Source organism: Zea mays, chromosome 9 (assembly GCF_902167145.1).
Source record: "Zea mays cultivar B73 chromosome 9, Zm-B73-REFERENCE-NAM-5.0, whole genome shotgun sequence".
NCBI classification, from domain to species: domain Eukaryota; kingdom Viridiplantae; phylum Streptophyta; class Magnoliopsida; order Poales; family Poaceae; genus Zea; species Zea mays.
The window spans coordinates 110,134,221-110,154,853 of NC_050104.1; the positions used below are offsets into that span (position 1 = coordinate 110,134,221).

Here is a 20,633-nt window from a genome sequence, read left to right on the forward strand (position 1 = left end):
TGATTGTTTAGAATATACATAAGTCTATTTTCATCAATACAGGCACGAGCATCGACCTTAGCCTGGTTTGATAGTGTACCATAAGATAGAAATGGATTTGGCTGGCCAACCTTGTAATGAAATTGATAGCAATAGTATTCTTGCATGGTTATATGAGCCCTTGAATTTGTTCCTCTAACCCTTGTATCACTATAAGCAACACCAACTTGGAATCCACGCTCTCCATATGGAAACAAAAGTGGATATTGGAGAGCCATATATGCTGGATGCAATGATGAAATACGCCTCAATTCCGAATTTCTTGTCTCTATAATAATGTCTCGTTTGAAGGTATCAAGTGAGAAATCACCAATAACAAGCATGGCTAAATCATCGGTTGTTGGCATATTGTACTGCACAGGATCTCCTTCTCTAGCCCCAATAATTCTGATGATAAATTCTTCATTTGTGTGTTCATTAAGCCTTTCACTGGCAAGCCTAAATTTCTTAGCAAAGGGATTGTGCTCGTCCAACATTTTTAATAATTCTTGTACAATATCTTGTCGTATAGAAGAGGTAGGACCATCAGCAGCGGATAGAGAGTTTATTCGATTGTTGACCTCATGTGCTGTATCATACACATAAAGCTGAAGAAATTTAGGAGGCTGGTCGTTTACTGGCAGTAATGATCCTATTCGATGGTGGACTTGACCGCATATCTTAAAGATTGGAGGACCATGACCATCATTCACTGACCTATCAATATGAGCTCCCATAGATGTGAATGCAAACAAGCAATTATATTGCCTGATATTTTGCATGAAGGATTTAGATATCGAATCGCCATCAAACCGGGCTAGTGATAACAATGGTTCAGGTCTAGGGCTGTAAGGAGGAAGACGGACTTTGCCGCCTTTGCAACAATTATTGTAAACAATTGATCGATTTCCACTTGACGATCCTATTCTTTCATTATACCAGAAAAGAGCAGAACAGTGGGTGCATTGGTAGCATGGCGGTCCATAGTAAGATCGAGTATGGTAAGAAGCTGCATTTCGTTTACACAAAGTAGTATTAGCAAATATTTTTTAAAAGAATTATTTTTAAAAAAAATCCCTTTGTTCCCGTCCATCTTTATGTTCAAATTTATAAACTCTTTTAGGTGCAGTTTTCACCATCTTTTTTATTCAAATCCGTAAATTTTGTTTAGGTGTAGCTAGTAAGTACAGTTTGTCTAAAAAATGGGTTACATCCAGAATTGGACATACCTTTGAGTGCTTCAACAAATTTTGGGTCGAAGTGACCACATTGTAATGTTGAGGCTTGCTGAGAGGATGCGAATGCACCTAAAATAGTATATCTATATTTTTAGAACTAGGTACCTATATGGTCTCCCTTTTTAAAAAATTAAAAATAAAAGGGTAGATGGTCACGCTACCTGAGGATATTAACCTTCTCTCATTCAACAATTGTCTACGTATGCGACGAGCTTCCACAGGAGGTACAGACGATGGGGCGCAACATGTACTGATTTGTTCTGGCATGATAAATTGTTGTATGAGCATAACAATCCATGGATGATACCTTTTTTCCGTTTAGATTTGGGTGATGTATGTAGACAGGGTACGAAGGCGCTTACTCCTCTTCCTTGTGATGTTTGAAACAGCATGTTCCATTTTGGATCAGCGATATTAATTTCTACACATTAATAATGTAGCAAATTGGAACATTTCACGCTTTAAACCTACGTTTTTTTAATAATATGTAAGTATATATACGTAGATCAAGTATATAGTGATCTTTCGGTATATAAATATATATATATATATACTGCTGTACCAGCAAAACAAGGAATACATGCAGTGTTTAATAATTCTAACGAAAAAAATAGAATCACAATTGTATAGGAACACATGCAATGTTTTATAATTTAAACGGAAAAATGGAGTTGCAATTGTACATATGTGCATGAACTGGAATATTGGATAATATTGATGGTAAAGTATCAAAGTGTGTACAAAGTACCTGGTTGATGAGTCACTGGACGTGAGATGACCTGATAAGATTAGTGAGACTGAACTTGTTGACACGGGCTATGATTTCGAACTCCAGTTTATCCTGGTCTGTTATATATATATATATATATATATATATATATATATATATATATATATATATATATAAATATAAACAAATTAGTAGATACCGCAGTTAAGGTATATACGTATATTATATAGCAAAATTAGAATGTTATATGAATATATACTGTTGTACCAGTAAAATAAGGAATACATGCAGTGTTTAATAATTCTAACCAAAAAATAGAATCACAATTGTATAGGAACACATGCAATGTTTCATAATTTAAACGAAAAATGGAGTTGCAATTGTACATATGTGCATGAACTGGAATATTGGATAATATTGATGGTGAAGTATCAAAGTGTGTACAAAGTACCTGGTTGATGAGTCACTGGACTTGAGATGACCTGATAAGATTAGTGAGACTGAACTTGATTTCGAACTCCAGTTTATCCTGGTCTGCTATGAAGAGAAAAAAAAAACAAATCAGTAGATGCCGTAGTTAAGGTATATACGTATATTATATAGCGAAATTAGAATGTTATACGCAGGAGCAGTAAGCCAACAAAGAGCACCCCTTTTTTTCGATGTATATGTCATCTGGAAAGTAGGAGTGATAAAGAAGCAGGGGAGAGACGGAAGATTTAGAGGATGATAAGGCGACTCGAGAAGCAACAACGTTCAAATGGTGACGGTGTCAACAATAATCTGTTAAAATTGCGAGAAGATCTTAATTTCTACAGCGATGGATAAAGCAATATCTGGTTTCCTGATGCTGAAACTTTTCTGTAACAATCTGTCATTTTTCTTCTCACGATCAAGCTCAGAGATTTCCTTATTATGAAAGCAGCAGGGAAAGCAGCATGACTGGTTCTTGAACACTATACAAGGCTTTGGAGAGATGGGATGTGCTGCTTCCAGGTTAGAAGATGAGGAGGCTGTCAAGATGTGCCGGGACAGAAGGGACTTGATCAAGCAGGCACTGGAGCAGCACAACCGATTTGCATCTTCACCGTGGGACTTCTTCTGGAACCCATTCTCATCACTGGACAGCTTTACATATCCCCGCCCTCGGAGTAGCTATGACAATGTGGTCACTGATGATGAACTCGTGAGGTTACAACGGGTACGAGAGGAGGAAGGAATCCCAGAACTTGAAGAGGAAGATGATGAGTGTCAAGAGCATGTACAGATGGACAGAAAAGAGGAAAAAGAAGAGCACGACAATGCAGATGATGATGAAGACGATGATGAAGACGATGGCGAGGAATGTGAGCATTCAGATGAGTGTATGGTTTCTAATGTGAATTTCGATGCCAATATGAAGCAAGAAACAAAGGGATTTGAATCCAAAGGTATTCAGTGTACTGAAGCACCAGAACCTTGCAAGACAGTAGAACTTGAGATAAAGGCACACAAGAAAGAGTTGATGAGAAACAGAGTAGCAAATGCAGAAGAAACTCCTGGTTTCATAGTATATCTGAATCGAAGGCCAGCAAGCTTGGTTGAGGCCATGAAGGATATCGACTGTCAGTTCTCAGGGATATGTGACGCTGCTCGGAAAATCTCAGTAATGTTGGATGCAAGTAGAGCTCAGTACTCAACCTCAAACGATCTTTCTGGTACTGTTTTTATGATCCACACTGAAATTACTCTTAAAGATCCAGATTTGACACTTACTGAACATTGCTTGCCAATTGTGTATTGCAGCGAAGATGCTGAACCCAGTTGCACTTTTGCGTTCTGCGTCATCCCATTCATCATCATCTCGTTTCCTTCTTGCTCCCTCTAGCTCAATAGATGATCTCTTTGACAATGAGACTAGCAGCTGCTACTCTGAAGAATCTTGCAGTACCATGTCTGGAAGTCACCACTCTACCTTGGATAGACTCTATACATGGGAGAAGAAATTATACAAAGAAGTAAAGGTATGATCTTTGTCAGGGGCTTACACCAGTAGACAAATGCATGGAAAAGCCATAATTGTTTTGGTCACTTGCAGGCAGGTGAGCGGTTAAGAATCGAGTATGAGAAGAGGCTGACACATTTGAGGAACCAAGATGTGAAAGGCGAAGAACCTACCTCTGTTGATAAGACTTGTGCAGCATTGAGAAGCTTGCATACTCGGCTGAAGGTGTCAATACACACAGTTCAGTCGGTATCAAGGAGGATTGAAATTCTAAGGGATGAGGAGCTGCATCCTCAGCTTATGGAGTTGATTCTGGACACGGAGACGATCAGCAAGCACGACGTGATCAGGGATTTTCCTTCGCATCTCCTGTAGCCTACCACGCATCTCTGCTGGAGATTAAATAATGCATTGAGATGTGTAGTAGCTAAGACCTGTGCGGCGAGAGGCTGCACTGTGCGTCGCTGTTTGCTTGGTCGTCGATCTGGAGGGTTACTGGCCGGAACGACGCAACCAATTCGGGGGCGAGATTCCATCTACTACCATCAGCACAGCAAAGCTGCAGATCCGCGATGTAAAACAGCGGGCAAGAGCGAAGGGCGGCGCCAGACTCGACCGGGAAGTCGTCCAACGCGGAGACGACGATGGGAGTGAAGACTCACCGCTTTTTCCCCATGGAGGCCGTCGGCATGAGGAAGCCATCACACAACGGAGTTCTGGAGACACAGAGCTCCAATGTGGAAGACACCGGATGTTGCAGAAGCAAAGAAATTTGGGGGAAAAATGGGAAGCATACGAATCGAACGACGAACCCTAAACCCTAAATAAATCGCAGCTTGAGAAATTCGATGGGGGGAGGGGGAAGAGCCGCTGCCGCTGCCGTGTTTACTCCAACCCAACATGACGAACCCTAGCAATGGGAATCGGATTATGGTGGAGGGGGTGGGGTGGACGGAGGGGGCGGGGGAGGAAGCATGGTTACCTTTGGAGCGCCGGTGGAGGGAAACCGAAGTCTGAAAGCGGTTGTTGCCGGAGCACGCAGGTGAGCGGGGGCGAGTAGGGGAAGTTCGCCGGAGCACGCAGGTGAGCGGGGGCGAGCAGGGGAAGCTGGAGTTCTGGGGGAGGAGGAGACAGCGCGAGAGCGAGATGCTGTGAAGGAAAAGAAAACACAGAGAGGATGATAGAAGAATCTACACACACGGCGCACAGGGAGTGAATCCAACGGCTAAAATAATTCGGGTGACGTGGACGTCCCTGGGAGCAGTTTTCCCTGCTGCTTTCATAATAAGGAAAATGTGTTCAACACAAATATTGATTACAACTATGTATCCCTTTTCAAAATAACCTTGCAACAAATATTGTTTATTCTTAAAAAAAGAGAGAGAGAGAAAATTCCATAATAGTTTAAATGTTTATTGATACTGTATTGTTCATACTTTGTTTTACTTAATACTACAATCAACAGCTTGTAATAAGGCATAAAACTTCTAACTTAACTTTTAAAAATAGATTTGTCCAGAAAAAAAACAAGACCATAAAAGGAGAAAACATGCATGTAAGCTATAAAAAGCATTCATGGTTTCCGTATACATAGTATCTTTAATAATAACAAACAGATGGCTTCATAACGCACATTTACAGTGATTAGTTATCCTTTACCAAACAATTTTACTCCTCCTATTAGTTTTATTTTTACTCTTCTTATTAGTTTTATTGTCAGTACACGTGTTTCTGCACAATGTGTATTTTCATAAACATGTCTTGCCTTACGCACACGTAATCTTCTAGGTATCAACTAACACTATAAGACAAACGACTAAATTTATATGCTCTTTCATCACTGCTGAAAAAATACATCCAACAATTAGTCCCTTGTAATACATTTTGCTTGTAGTATTAGATTCTTCTTGACCAAATATTTCTACACTTCTTAATAACCTTATTGTCAAAACATGCAGTTCTGCACACGGTAGAATTTTAGAAACGTGGATTGCCTCATGCACACATTATTTTTTGGGTTTCAACTGACACTATGCAACCAACAGCTGAATTTATAAACTCTTTTATCACTGCTGAAATACCAGATCCTGCCAATGATCCATTAGGATACGCATTGCTTGCTGAGCATATGGTTCATGGACCATGTGGATCCTATAATCATAACTCACCCTGTATGAAAAGAAACCACTGTTCCAAACACTATCCTAAACTGTTTCAAACTGAAACTGTTGTTGACACAAATGGATTTGCAGTTTATAGAAGAGTAAGCAATGCTAGATTTGTCATCAAATCAAACACCAAATTAGACAACAGGTGGATCGTTCCTTACAACATGACATTACTCAAGAAATATCAGGCGCACATCAATGTAGAGTGGTGTAACAAAAGTATATTCATAAAATATCTTTTCAAGTATGTTACCAAAGGTCCTGATTGTAGCAAATTATACCTACAACGAGTTTTAGATGGCCAAGACACTCCTGTCGACGAAGAAACAAACACAAGGAATGAGGTCAAGGAATATCTAGATGCTAGATTTATTTGTCCATATGATTCATGTTGGAGGATTTTCGGCTTTGAAATTCATAGACACTTCCCTCCTGTTACCAGACTGCCGGTACATTTGCCTAATGAGAATTACATCACATATCATGCCAACAGCAACATGTCACATATTTTATCACAGGAATACCTACGTCGAACAATGGTAACTGAGTGGTTTGTTGCTAACCAAGTACATGAGAGTGCGCGATCCCTAACTTACACTGATTTTCCGTCTGAATGGAGATGGGACGAAAAAAAGAGATCATGGGAACAAAGACATAGACACGGTAGCATAGGCCGCATTCATTTTGTACATCCATCGGCGGGTGAAAGATATTATCTTAGAATGCTTCTAATGGTTGTCAAAGGAGCTCAAAACTATGAATCTTTACGAACATACAATAATGTTCTACACCCGACTTTCAAAGAGGCATGTAAAACTCATGGACTACTTGAAGATGATCAGGAGTGGTACAATGCCTTTGATGAGGCCGCATCCTGGGCAACATCCAGTCAGCTTCGCCATCTTTTTGTCACAATGCTCCTTTTCTGTGAAGTAGGCGATGAATTCTCGTTCTTTGAAAAAGTCTGGAAATTACTTGCTGATGATATCCAGTATAACGCAAGACAACTGCTTAACCATCCATCCTACCAGATGAGTGATGAGGCGCTTAAAAATCAATTGATAGAAGAGCTCACAACTTTATTCAGTCGAAGAGGAAGTCGTATACAAGATTTCAATTTACCAAATAGATCTGATTCATATAACCAGGTGAATTCAAATCGTTTTATCGATGATGAACTATCATATGACATTGACACTATGCAGACTGAATCTGAAATCTTAGTTTCAGGATTAAACAGTGAACAATTATATGCTTTCACAGCTATTACAGAAACTGTTTTATCAAACAAACCAGGTTTTTTTTCGTATCAGGATACGGTGGCACAGGTAAAACATATTTATGGAACTCTATCATAACATTTTTACGCAGTCGCAAACAAATTGTTTTATCTGTGGCTTCCTCTGGTGTGGCTTCATTACTTCTACCAGGAGGACGAACAACACACTCTCGCTTCAAAATTCCATGTGAACTAGATGAAACAACAGTTTGTGATATTAAATGTGGCACGATGCTCTGCCAATTGGTGCAAGCTGCATCTTTAGTAATATGGGATGAAGCATTGATGACACATAGATTTGCCTTTGAAGCATTAGACAGATCATTTCGTGATATCTTGGCTACTTCATCACCAGCAGCAAGAGATTTACCTTTTGGCGGAAAAGTTATTGTTCTGGGAGGAGACCTCAGACAAACATTACCTGTAATTGAAGGCGGGAGCCGTTCAGAAATCGTTAATGCAGCAATAATAAACTCTCCCCTTTGGTCTCATGTACGCATCCTACATCTTACTCGGAATATGAGGCTTTCAGGAACAACCTTGACACATGAAGAACAAGAAAAACTATCCCAATTCAGTAAATGGATGCTTGATGTCGGAGAAGGCAAAATAAATGCTACAACACAAGAAGGCGAGGATGAACCAACATGGATAGAAATACCCCATGAACTACTCTTGTTGCCACAAGGTGACAAAATCACTTGCATAGTTGATAAAATTTATGATGATCTAAATAAAAGTTATATGCAGCTTGAGTATTTGAAAGATCGTGCCATATTGACTCCTACTAATGATATAGTTGATTCCATAAATGAATACATTGTGTCTCTTATCCCTGAAGAGACAAAAGAGTATTTAAGCTGTGACAAAGTCATCAAAGCTCCCAATACTCATGAATCTTATGACCTTTTATATCCTGTTGAATTTTTGAATACATTGAATGGAAATAGCTTTCCACAACATCGAATAGTCCTAAAAAAGGGTACACCAATTATGCTTCTCAGAAATCTTAACCAATCAGAAGGTCTATGCAACGGTACAAGATTAATTATAACATCTTTGGGTGACAAAGTTATTGAAGGTCAGATAATGACAGGTACTCATAAATCAAAAATTGTGATAATACCTCGTATATCATTGACATTAAAGAATACAAGATGGCCATTTGTTCTACAAAGACGCCAATACCCTATAAAGGTATGCTATGCAATGACAATTAATAAGAGCCAAGGACAAACACTTTCAAAAGTTGGGGTATATCTGAAGAAACCAGTTTTCACACATGGACAATTATATGTTGCAATATCAAGAGTTACATCACAAAATGGTCTTTTTATCCTTATCGAAGATGATTCAGGCAATTGCAGTACTAAGACTCGAAACATAGTGTACAAAGAGGTCTTCACACGTATTACTATACAAGGCATTGATGGATAGCAAGTCGTATTTCTTAACCTCATGTATCTTCGTGCATTTCCTTATTATATATCCATATAGAAAAAAAATTGTGTACATCTAAACATGTACAGATAAATTAATATATCTTGAATAGGTATGTTTTCCACGCTACATATAGGCAATTTCTTCATAAATCCTGCATATTAAAGATTTGTAACCATTGTTCCATGTTAGTAACAAGTTACTAAACGATCCCGTCTCATTATTTGCAGGTACAACAATTAGCAATGTTGTTCACACCTATCACAGAGCTAAATCCTCAGAAGATAAATGTTGTGATAAGAGTCCGTGTCATCAGAAAATGGGAGTTCCGTGGTGCAACAAATGACGGTCCTCTACGCCATATCAATTTGATTTTAGCTGATGAGCAGGTACTGCTCTAATTATTGTGCGTTGTACATCATGAAATAATTACAAAAGAAAAAAATGTTTTCTTCAAAATTATTAGTACTCAAATTATTTGGAAAAAAAAACATTAAAACATCCATATACCTTCTCTCTCTTTTTTTATTCTTTTCATTCCATACAGTTGACTCTATTAGGTATTTCAAATGTATACACTTTACAGCATACAACATACTATACCCACTTTGTAAATACATATTATATTACACATTGTACCAATCCTGTTTTCCACGCGCTTTTACATACATTTACACTCTTATTAAGATTATGTAATTAAGAACAACTAGGCTGCAAATCTGTTAAATGAATTGGCAGTTACTGTTTGCTATTTCCTTTTTAGGTAATTATATTTTTTTAAGGTGATGCCTCTCCCCAAAATATACATTATGCTTATCAAACTTTTAACAAAATCTGTCCCAACCATCTGAAATGCACATGGAGAGGTTCTTTGCGTGCCATTTGATGCATCTTTACATGTAACTTACAGTTCATAATGCAATTTTGTAAAAAAAAAATATGAGCACCTTGTTACACAAATTTATTTACCAAAATGTCCATATATAGTTTTTTCCTCACCTTTTCTTATTTCATAGTTGATGCACTTCTTCAATTCAATCTACCAAACATGTTCTTCATGGTCTTCAAACTCCATTTTTTTAATGGCAGGGAACAGCCATCCACGCTGAGATTCCAGCAGCCTTAGCCATTGAAAAGGGCTCACTGATCCAGATTGATAAAGTATATGAAATTAGGCACTTTCGCGTTATGCCTTCCCGAGGCTATTTCAAACCTGTTCACAACAACCTGATGATACAGTTTACTCTTTACACTCAAGCCAAAGTGGTTAATGATCCACCTCATATCTTTCCAATATATATATACAACCTCACTTCTTTTGAAAAGGTAGAAGAAAACGTCGACAACAGAAACTACTTGATCGGTAAGAAATATTTTACTACAGCATTATTATGCCACTGCTGCTAGGTGAAGTATGTTATCCATTTTAAAAAAACTTACTAAACCAACAACACAGATGTCATTGGAATGCTGACACAAATTGGCGCTCCACATGTAGCTGGTTACAACAATTCAAGCATCGTCAGGGATATCTTCATCAAAGATATAAGGTACCGACATATTTTTTAGCTATGTACTGTTGCTATTATCTTGCACCACAAATAATGTATCAAATCCTACAATACCTTTTCCATTATAAGCCTTACAATATATAGTGTGATTATAATTGACTATGTTATTCTTTTTTCCCTATTCAGTGATGCCTCTCTAAAAATTACGCTTTGGGGAGATCAAGCATCAGGTTTCTCTATTGACAATGTCTGCAATGAAAGCAATAATAAACCTATTGTCATAATGTTTGTTGGATGCTTAGCTAAGCAATTCAAGGGTATGTTTTAAAATAGTTGAAAGCAATGTTTACATTGTTTATATATACAAAAAATCTAACAAATGTGTTATTTGTTACATAGGCCAATCATATCTAAGCAGCACCACAGCAACTACATGGTACTTCAATCCAAACATTCCTGAGGCACAGGAATACTACATCAAGTAAGACAGAATAATTAGAAAATTCAGAAGTTTAGAACACTCCATACTTTTGTTTTTTTCACTCCATACACGTATTTCAAATAAGTAATTTATGCCTGCAGTTAATTGTTCCAATATAATATTTTACCACCATTGAATTTTTTATAGAAAGGTTATAATACTACAATATTTTTTATAGCCACTTTTACTCACAAATTCACATATACTCCATAATGAACTAATAAAATGAAAAAAGGATAGAGGGGATGAAAGTTTACGAACATTTATCTGATGCATAACATCATATTACCTGAAGGTTACAAAGCAGCGACCTCCAACTGATTAGACCCACAATAGCAGAAGAAAAATGTGAAGTTTCTCAAAAACCAAATATCGAAGACAAAACTATCCAAGAACTACTTGAAATGGATCCAGATATGTTCCCTGTAATTATTGTCAATCCTTTCCTGTTCCACTTTTTTAATTCATAAAAAATTAAATTATTATATTTATAATACTATTCTTGTCTTATATGATGCAGCCACTTGGGTTTAAATGCACCGCCACTATATCACGACTCATACAAGATAACAAATGGTGGTTTCCAGCTTGCACCAAATGCAGAAAATCTTCGCCTCAAACCTCCAGTGGATACCGCTACACATCATGTGGCTGTACAGACGTAAAGTTTAGGTAAGCGTAAACATACACATTTTATCTCCTATGATTTGTTTACGTAATGCTAACACATTCACTTGGCAGCTATAAACTCAGCTTCGTTGTCACTGATGGAACAAGTGAGGCTGAGTTCTTCTGTTTCGATACCATAGCCAAGCGAATAGTAGGGAAACCATGTGATACTCTTATTACAGCAACTATGACTTCTCAGGGTTTCCCACCAGATCTAGCCGCCATTGTATCTTTGAAATTTACCTTTGTAGTCACCCTTAATATGTCGGCATTCTCAGTGACAAACAGAGTCTTTTCTATCCTATATGTGCTAACAAATCATGGAAGACAAACCTCAGTACCACCTACAGTGCTCAACTACCCTCAAGAACAGCTACTTACACAAGATGATATATTTGAATCTACGGCCACGCAGGATTCTCCAGCAACATCATTTGCTAAACTATCCACTTCAGCTAGACAGGAAAACACGGTATAAAACTTCTTGCATAATAATGTATTCAATTTTCTGTAAACCATCTCGAAAATACGTAACATATTAAAACATATTTGATAGGTCCGACGCTTACAGTATTGCGACGCATCCAAGAATTCAGAGGTAATTTCCATGCACTTATAATATTAGCTTATGTTGTAAGACTGCTATAAACAATGATTAGTTGCTTAGGACATTTAACTTCTTGATGAAACCATTGCCTTGTCATGGTTCATCCATGTTGTGAATGGTTTGCCTATATACATAGGTTTGCCCTGCCATATACTCAGTAATCATATATTTCAAATTATTAATGCTGCTAGTGCTATGGAAAATCAATATTCTAAGATCCAATGATAAGAGATTTTCTTTATCCTCTGCTTATTTATAGTTTGAGAAATGCAAACAATGTGATTACTCTGCAGAAGTATTCACTGAAACTTAAAAATCTGAATGCTACTGCAAATGAGAATTACATGCACATACTGTCTCATGTAAAGATGTTGCCTTGTCATATATCTTATGAAAACCTACAACAATCAGAGGTTACCATGCATGTTCTTGATTATCATACATTAGATCATGAGCTAAGTTTATTTATTCTTACACTTCAGTTGTTTGTAATTTAAACATAGATCATCTTTTATACGATCCGATTTTATCCATTGTATTAAATCTCTATTCTGCACCCAATGTTGTGTGAATCACTATCTTTTCTTTATCCTCTGCTTATTTACAATTTGAGAAATGCAAACAATGTGATTGCTCTGAATAAGTATTCATTGAAACTTAAAAATCTGAATACTCCTGCAAATTACAGTTACATGCACATACTGTCTCCTGTATCCTCTTATCTAACGACCAGAGGCTGAACATTAATATACCTATGCTACAAATACTGACATAGTACATTCAATACCTCAAGTTCTGATTGGGATTTTGGACAAAGGTTATACAGATCAGTATGTAGCTTTTCACTCCTTCTATATTGAAATATAGAATACAATGATTGAATGTAGCTTACAAATAATTGTTAAAGTTATCCTAAATATGTTATTATCTCATATAACTTACACCTTTTCTTTTAGTCACAGAATGTTGACGAATATACAGATCAGCTGACCAAGAATGAATTATCATCACCACCTAAAAAGTATGTATGGAAACACATTAGTTATACAATAAAAACAAAGCATGCCTTTTAAGCTTACAACTACAACTTTTATTCCATATTAATATAATACACTACATGCAGGATGAAGCACACCCAGGTTAGCCAACGTATGCCAGATTCTACATGTTCAAAGAATGACAACAGTTAGTCCATCATGAAATACATCAAGGTATGGCACCATTTACTTAGCCAATTAATTAAGTGTCTATGTTCTTCAAACTTTTTTTTCCAATACTTAGAATTTACATGGTTTTAGCTTTTCGACCCATTTCCTTAGTTTCTGTGCTCGCAAATTCCTGATGAGTCAGCTTACCATTCTAAAAAAAGTATCAATTCTATGGAAAGTTATTGGAAATCTGCATTTCACCAAACTGGAGTAACACCACTAGGGCTTTAGTAGTCAATAACCCAGCCTTTCCTTTGTTCCTGCTCTGGGCTTATACCATCTCTCGTCAGTGCTTCCTACGCTTCTGACCTATGGGGCTCAGGCTACCATTCAAACCCTCTTGGAAGCTCACTGACAGATAGGTGTCAAAATTACAAAGTTCAAAAGAACGAAATCAAACATATTTACATAGTTCAAAGCTGAAAGCTGGTCTCTTTCGTATGGCCGTATGGCTCATGTACCCATTTCATCTTCCAAGTCAGGCTCTCAGATTGTATAAGTATATACTCAATTTCATACATGGACAAACTAAAACTTGGAGCACCTGACAATGCATAATGTCTGTCTTCAGATTACAACCTCTGATGATTGACCATAGGTTTGCCATGAACAATAATCTGTACTGCCCCTTTCGAACAAAAGCCTCCCTCTTGTCTATTTAGTCTGTAGTTCAACTATGCTTCCGGATCAATGGTCATAGAATGTTGGATGGTTTGTTTTGGGCCTTAATTTTTTGCTTGCTCACGCATGGATCAAAATAGAATCTTTGATGGTTTGTTTCTGATCCTTTGTTGCTTTGATATGCTGATACATTGTGCTGGTCTGTTCATGAAGTTTTTTGGCTCCGCTTGTGATTCAAATTGTTGCCTGATGATCAGTTCATGCTCTTCAATCTGTAGCAGTTCACTTTTCCTGTATAAAATGCTGCATTGGATAGTTGGTCATGATCAATGCTCCAAAATACACTAGCTGTACTGTCACGCAATCCTAGTCTTAATAAACATTATGCACATCTGCTCAACTAATCAAACAACAGAATTTGGGATTTGTTTGGAACCACCTAGTTTGAAAAAAAAATGGTTTATAGAGACTGATGTAGTTCCAAACATACCAGTTCCAAACACTAGCTTCAGTCTACACTGGTGTTCCAAGCAAATATTTTAGTCGCTTTTTAAAATATGGTGATTATCACTACTTCATGTACAAAGTCTGCCATACTTTTTACCCAGCTAAAAGTATGGTGGACGCTGCAAAAACGACACTTCTTTAGTTCTTGTGTTATAAAATTATAACAATGTGTTAGATTATTAGCCTACTCATATACCTTATTCGACAAACACTTTAACTGACTTAGTACCTGCTTGCCGTGATCAAAGGGAAAGAGAAAATAGACATATAGTATGTTACTGTTTCTATCATTTCAAATAATGTTCTTTCTTATATAATCCTGATATTGCATTAAAATCTTTAGTGTTGTCTATACTAACATACTACTCTCATTTATATACAGGTATGAGGTTCTATCACTTTTGGCCCTGAGACTTTTATGTACATATTAATCTGGTGTTTAAACCTTCCTAAAACGGTGTCTATGCAAGAAAAGCTAGGCCACTTTTGATCAACAGACTCATTTGCACCTTGCACACATAAAAAGGCTCCATCACTTTTGGTCACAAAACTTTTATGTATATATTAACCTGATGTTGAAGCCTTTCTACAACTATGTGTGTATCCAAGCAAAACTATGTCACTTCTGGTTAGTAGACTTTTATGTACATATGACTCCCCTGTTGGAACCTTTGTACAACTATACTTGCCTATGTAAACTCTGCAGATACACTATTACTGGACACTAAATTATGCTAGTTCAATGTAACTTGCTACTTATTGTAATCTAAATTTGTAGTACTACTGCTACTGCGTTGTTGGTATAAAAAAAAATTACGCGCGCGCGCCTGCGCGCGTAAGCCCTAGTAGTAGTTATAGCCTCGCGGTAGCAGCGGTTCCGCTTGAGCATCACCGGTGCAGGTGTGTAGAAGGATATGTGGATCAGGGGGCGTGGGTGGATCCGCTTTTTTTAGCTGAGGAGGCAAAGGAGAAAAATGCAGGGAGGGAGGGAAGGCAGGCATCGTTTGATTCCTTTTGGAATGTCTTGGACGGCTGCGATCATCCGTTGCCAAACAAAACACACAAAAAAAGTTCCGTTGCCGGGACTCGAACCCGGGTCTTTCGGGTGAGAGCCGAATATCCTGACCAGCTAGACTACAACGGAAGTTTGGTGATTCATATCCAGCACTAGCAGAGCATAACAGGCAAGAAACTGGTACTAAACGATTGTGCCATTTTCTCTATGTAGGCACCGAAATGATGTCGATTGTCGATGTCCAGCACCAGCAGAGCATAACAGGCAAGGCACTGGTACTAAAACGATCGCACAATTTTCTTTTATGTAGGCGCCCAAATCCTCAAGGACAAGCCACCAAAAATTCGAGGACGACAACTAATATGGTACTGAAAACGCAATAAAATCCTTAATGGCAACCTTTACGGTACCAAAATACTAGCTCCTAACGGGGCCGTGCTTTATGGTTTCTCGGTAATAATAAATATTAAGCAAGAATATGCATGTCAAATGTAGATGTACAAAAAGCACGAAGCACGAAAGACCGGTCTGAACCATTTTTTTTGGGCTGGTACGAGTCCGGTCCGGCCCGCTTTTATACGGAGCCCGGGCTGGTCTAGCACGAATAAGTGGACCGGACTCGGACAGGAAACTTAGCACGGCGGGCTAGCCCGTCACGAGTCGTTTACCTCTAAACCCTTCAAACCCACTTTTTGCACTAAACCGTGCTTATCAGACCGTTTAGCCCGTTTTTTGTCCGGATTTTCCGTGTTTAACGGCCCGACCCCGTTTTCTAACCGTGTATAGCGGGCCGGGCCCAAAACGGGCCGAGCTTTACTGGGCCAGGCGGCCAATTTGGCCATCTCTAATGGCAAATGGCTTCATGATTTCTCAGTAACAGTTAGGGACGGAGGCAGCGCTGGGGCGGGCCGCGAGCGGGGCTCGAGCCCCTCCTACCACCGTTTGTCGTGCACATGGAGCTCCACTAGAGCCTCCTCCCCTAAGATTTTTAGTGTACACATACTTTGTAGAAGGGGCTCCTATACCGTAGTGGTTTAGTTCAGTCCCTCCTAAATTTTCTTTTCTGGCTTCGTCCCATCTGGTAACAGTAACCGAGCACAGGGTTGGCACAGGGCTTCATGATTTGTCAGTAACACTGAGCAAGAACAGGCATGTCAAATGGCTTCATGATTTCTCAGGAACACCAATAGCAAAGCACAGGCTTAGGAAATGGCATCATGATTTCTCAGTAACATTAAGCACAGGGTTGGGGATAAATACCTAACACATTGTACCAGTACAGATTCAGGCAATATGTTGGTATTAGCTAACGGTGCGTGAAATTGGCTTTGAGGTGTCCAAGAAAACTTGCATATGACGAGGACCCCTGTAGTCCTGTAGAACTTGTATTAGCCTATAGTACTACTGTGTACAGTGTCCAACGAACTTGTCATTGGAAACAACTACATTAAGAACCTTAGCCTCGCGCCCAGAACAGCGAGACCTCTGCATTAGTGATTATCCTCTATACATGTACTCTCTGAGAGAGCACCAAACGAGCATGACAGCGATATCCGGAAGAGCCCAATTATTCCCAGTGAACAGCGAGCGACCCCGGGATGAAGCAGAGCGCCCCATTTCCAATCTGGTTCCGTGGCACCCCCCGGAATAGATTAGATCCCCGGCGGTGGACCCGGCCCTCCTTCCCCGCAAACCTCTCCGAGGGCCGGCCGGCCGGCCTTCGCAGCTACGCTAGTTGAGCCGGCATCGGGATCCGCAAAACCACCAACGAATCCTGCCGGCAGAAACGTGCGCGATCGCGCGAGCCTGCGACTGCAAGTCTGAAATCTCCACCTTCCCTCACAGTTGGGCAGTACCTAGTGGCGATGGCGAGAGCTAGTGCTGTATATAATGTACATGTACTACAGTCAGTGTACATATCAGATGTTAAGCCAACTGTTCAGATCGGAAGTCGCAAAGTAGGATACTGGATAACTTTAGAAGCCCCGGATGGCATCAGCTGTAAGAAGCATTCTGCAGGCAGAAGCAACATGAAGCAATTCAGTGGCTAATAGAAGCTTTAACATGGACATAGCATTCGTTAAGCATGACGCATCAGTATTGTGATATCGGTGAAAGAAAAGGCACTGATGAGAAGATGGAAGTTTTACTCACCAGTGCAGATCCCTTTGCCGCAGCACCTGGATCTATTCAGACTCAGGTAGAACTGCATGCACAGCAAACAACAACAAACAATTAGCACGAGAGATTAATTAATAAATAAAGTGTCACGCGCAATTGCGCAAACAGGCGCCAATATTATCTGGAACGCGGGCGATCGATCATACAAAGAAGCAAATCGGGCACTCCTCGGTGAGGCCGGCGCTGGCGTCCTCGGCGGGGTCAAAGCAAGGCGCGAGGTCGCCAGTGCGGATGAGACGACGAAGGCGGCCGGCGTCAAGGTCGGGTAGTTCGCGGACGAGGCGGCGCGGCCGCGTGAGGCGCTCGTCCACCGCAGGCGGCCGCCGACGGACCTGCACTCCTCCGGACGCAGCAATGTTGCCCATGCCCGGGTGTGCTTGCGGAGGAAGCCGCGGCAGGAGAGCAGATGGGTTTTTAGCCTCGCGGCAGCAGCAGTTGTGCTGTGCAGCCTGTGCATGGGCATCACCGGTGCAGGTGTGGAAGGAGATGTGGACCAGGGAGCGTGGGTGGCTCCGCTTTTTGAGCTGAGGAGGCAAAGGAGAAATGGAGGGAGGGAAGCAAGGCATCGTTTGATTCTTTTTTAAATGTCTTGGACGGCTGCGATGATCCGTTGCCAAAACGGAAAACCAAAAAATAATTTCCGTTGCCGGGACTCGAACCCGGGTCTTTCGGGTGAGAGCCGAATATCCTGACCAGCTAGACTACAACGGAATCTTGATACCCTAAATGTTCAGTAGTTTTTATACGATGCACAGAAACGCCATCCAACACAATTCCTTCGAACTCGCTCGCTCAAAGTTCTAGGGCAGACTGACATCATGGTTTGTGGATACAGCATATGGCCAGTCTCTACGTATGAAATGGGACAATGCGATTTCGTTGTATTAAGTTTTGAAACCCGAGCCGTCGGTGTAATAATATATAGATAAAACAACTCTACAACGGTGTATAGATGGAAAGCAACGGTTGAGGCCTTCTTTGGAACAACCTATAGAAATATTTCTATGTGACTCTTTTGAATAAAGAATTAAGTTTACAATGTCTATTTTTTGTTGAACACAAATGGTGTTGAGCTTTATTGGTTAGAACCTATGCGCGGGAGGGGAGAGGGCCATGTTTCAAACCCGCTAACATTGTGCTTATTTTTTTTGGACTTTTATTTCGCTCGTTACGCTCGCTGGTGGTTAAATTTATTTTGCTCGTTACACTCGCTTGGTGGTTAAATCGCTAGGGTTTAAATACAATATTTTCTGCTATGGGACAACGAGTATACTGCTGCTTTAAACAGCTGATGAAGAAATGAAAGATATTTCCAGTTGTGCTCGAGCATCACCGGTGCAGGCGTGGAAGGACATGTGGATCATGGAGCGTGGGTGGCTCCGCTTTTTGAGCTCAACACCATTTGTTTCTTTTTTTTTTGAAATGTGTTGGATGGCTGCGACCATCCGAGAGAGACAGAGAGGGGGAAAATAAAAAACACCAAAACCCCAGGTCTCTCGGGTGAGAGCCGAGCATTGAACTGCAACTCGTTAAAACTCACCCGCTCAAATTTAAACTCGTTCAGTACGTCTTGCATCATCAGTTCAAATACTTCACAATCGTATGAGTACATATAAATTGTTCTAAGTTCAAGCACAGACAAACATGATCCTCGGACCTCGGCCATCAAGAGTAGACAAAACTGACATCATGGTTTACGGATACACTCACTCTGGGCATTCGGGTTAACTCGAATTTTCGGGTCGGGTAGTTTGGGCTTTTGACAATTCGAGTTTTCAGAAACAGTACCTGAATATGTACCCAATTTAAGCAAAACCCGAAAATTCGGGTACCCAAAAAAATCGAGTTCGGGTACGGGTAGCCCGTTCTACCCGATTTCGTTGCAGATCAATGTGACATCAAACATTTGCACATGTATTTTAAAAAAATATCAGGAATCAAACAACATTATAGCGTTAGTATTTTCACATATATTTTGACAAAAGTACCATTAGACTTGCTGCTCACTGGTCACTGGTCACTGGTCACTGCCATAGACTTGAACCAGACAATGTCACAAATGTAAAACAGGTGCACAGGCACAACACACTAGCAGAAGCGTACAACACACTATAAAATAGTACATATTTAAAGTCTTAAACCACTTGAGTCAGACACAAACATAACAAGTGAGCCGGACACAAACGAAGTCACATTCTACATTTTTTATTAAATTGTAGATGTTCCAAGATCAATAGAGTTGCTTCTGATTCTGATTGTTACATTTATCGTTGAACTAGCAGCTTGTTTCACTTTCCCAAATTCTTCAAACAATTCTACAATGAGATAAGCCAATGCAATATTAGTAATGGAAATATGCAGTGACCAATTAAAGAATTCTAGCAGTGAGGGAAATAAATTTATACCTTCTTCCAACTTGGTTAGTTCTTCAATATTCTCTGTAATGTCAACTCGTAATGTCCATCTTAGCCAATCTGTGTACAGACTAGAGCTTCTAGCATGAATGGAGTAAGAGAGCTGCGAAAGTCATCTAAAATGCGTCCACCTGTGCTAAAAGCTGACTCTGAAGCTACACTTTAGATTGGTATAGCAAGCACATCACGAGCTAAGCGAGATAGAATCGGAAACCTTTGCTCAAATGCCTTCCACCACACTAGAAGGTCAAGCTTCATTTCTGTGTCTTCAGTTTCTTCAGCAAGATATTTATCAAGTTCAGACTTGTTATTGCTATTAGAACCAATTCCTAGCTTCATCCTTTTAGCAATTACTTCTTTCAGCTTCCCTCCTCTACCTCCCTTTGATGCAATTGAATCACTTACATCAGTTGTCTCTTCACTTGAAGAATATAATTTCTTGTATTCTTCAAAAAGGTCATGAACACAATTATTAATAGCTTCCCAAACTACTTGCCCCCTTTCCTCACCAAATATCTCTTCAACAGTTATCTTTGTGTACATAGATAACTTGTATCTTGGA

At 39.6% G+C, this 20,633-nt stretch overlaps 3 protein-coding genes and 2 non-coding genes across 6 annotated transcripts; 2 read left to right on the top strand and 3 right to left on the bottom strand.

The window, feature by feature from the left end:
* The first annotated feature begins 2,962 nt into the window (after positions 1-2,962).
* LOC109942587 (uncharacterized) lies at positions 2,963-4,281 on the top strand. The gene is made up of 2 exons (XM_020544685.3): positions 2,963-3,989; positions 4,064-4,281. Exon 1 carries the CDS (start codon positions 2,963-2,965, stop codon positions 3,851-3,853), a length of 891 nt encoding a protein of 296 aa, XP_020400274.1. The 3' UTR covers positions 3,854-3,989; positions 4,064-4,281.
* A 3,056-nt stretch (positions 4,282-7,337) lies between these two features.
* LOC118473461 (ATP-dependent DNA helicase PIF1-like) lies at positions 7,338-8,854 on the top strand. Its single transcript, XM_035962841.1, has 2 exons — positions 7,338-7,466; positions 8,168-8,854. Exons 1-2 carry the CDS (start codon positions 7,338-7,340, stop codon positions 8,852-8,854), a joined length of 816 nt encoding a protein of 271 aa, XP_035818734.1.
* Positions 8,855-15,532: 6,678 nt separating this feature from the next.
* TRNAE-CUC (transfer RNA glutamic acid (anticodon CUC)) lies at positions 15,533-15,605 on the bottom strand. The gene has a single exon. It is a non-coding gene; the product is annotated as a tRNA-Glu (tRNA).
* Positions 15,606-16,697: 1,092 nt separating this feature from the next.
* On the bottom strand, positions 16,698-18,141 carry LOC103638836 (E3 ubiquitin-protein ligase GW2). Of its 2 annotated transcripts, XM_020544199.1 has the most exons (4): positions 17,804-18,141; positions 17,631-17,682; positions 17,444-17,489; positions 16,698-17,357 (listed from the first exon to the last, which is right to left on the bottom strand). In XM_020544199.1, exons 1-4 carry the CDS (start codon positions 18,020-18,022, stop codon positions 17,333-17,335), a joined length of 342 nt encoding a protein of 113 aa, XP_020399788.1. In that variant the 5' UTR covers positions 18,023-18,141; the 3' UTR covers positions 16,698-17,332. The 2 variants fall into 2 exon arrangements, with proteins under 2 accessions (XP_020399788.1, XP_008659864.2); XM_008661642.2 differs by having other exon boundaries at positions 16,698-17,489.
* A 154-nt stretch (positions 18,142-18,295) lies between these two features.
* Positions 18,296-18,368, bottom strand: TRNAE-CUC (transfer RNA glutamic acid (anticodon CUC)). Its single transcript has one exon. It is a non-coding gene; the product is annotated as a tRNA-Glu (tRNA).
* Between the last annotated feature and the right edge of the window lie 2,265 nt (positions 18,369-20,633).

Excerpts from the sequence above, each read along its gene's own strand:
- LOC109942587 (XM_020544685.3), top strand. The coding sequence starts at position 2,963 with ATGGGATGTGCTGCTTCCAGGTTAGAAGATGAGGAGGCTGTCAAGATG.
- LOC118473461 (XM_035962841.1), top strand. The coding sequence starts at position 7,338 with ATGCAGACTGAATCTGAAATCTTAGTTTCAGGATTAAACAGTGAACAA. Across the intron at positions 7,467-8,167 it reads ATCAGGATACGGTGGCACAG|CTTGAGTATTTGAAAGATCG; the intron begins GTAAAACATATT and ends AGTTATATGCAG.
- LOC103638836 (XM_008661642.2), bottom strand. The coding sequence starts at position 18,022 with ATGGGCAACATTGCTGCGTCCGGAGGAGTGCAGGTCCGTCGGCGGCCG. Across the intron at positions 17,683-17,803 it reads AGTGCCCGATTTGCTTCTTT|TTCTACCTGAGTCTGAATAG; the intron begins GTATGATCGATC and ends CTGTGCATGCAG. Across the intron at positions 17,490-17,630 it reads CGGCAAAGGGATCTGCACTG|AATGCTTCTTACAGCTGATG; the intron begins GTGAGTAAAACT and ends TTCTGCCTGCAG.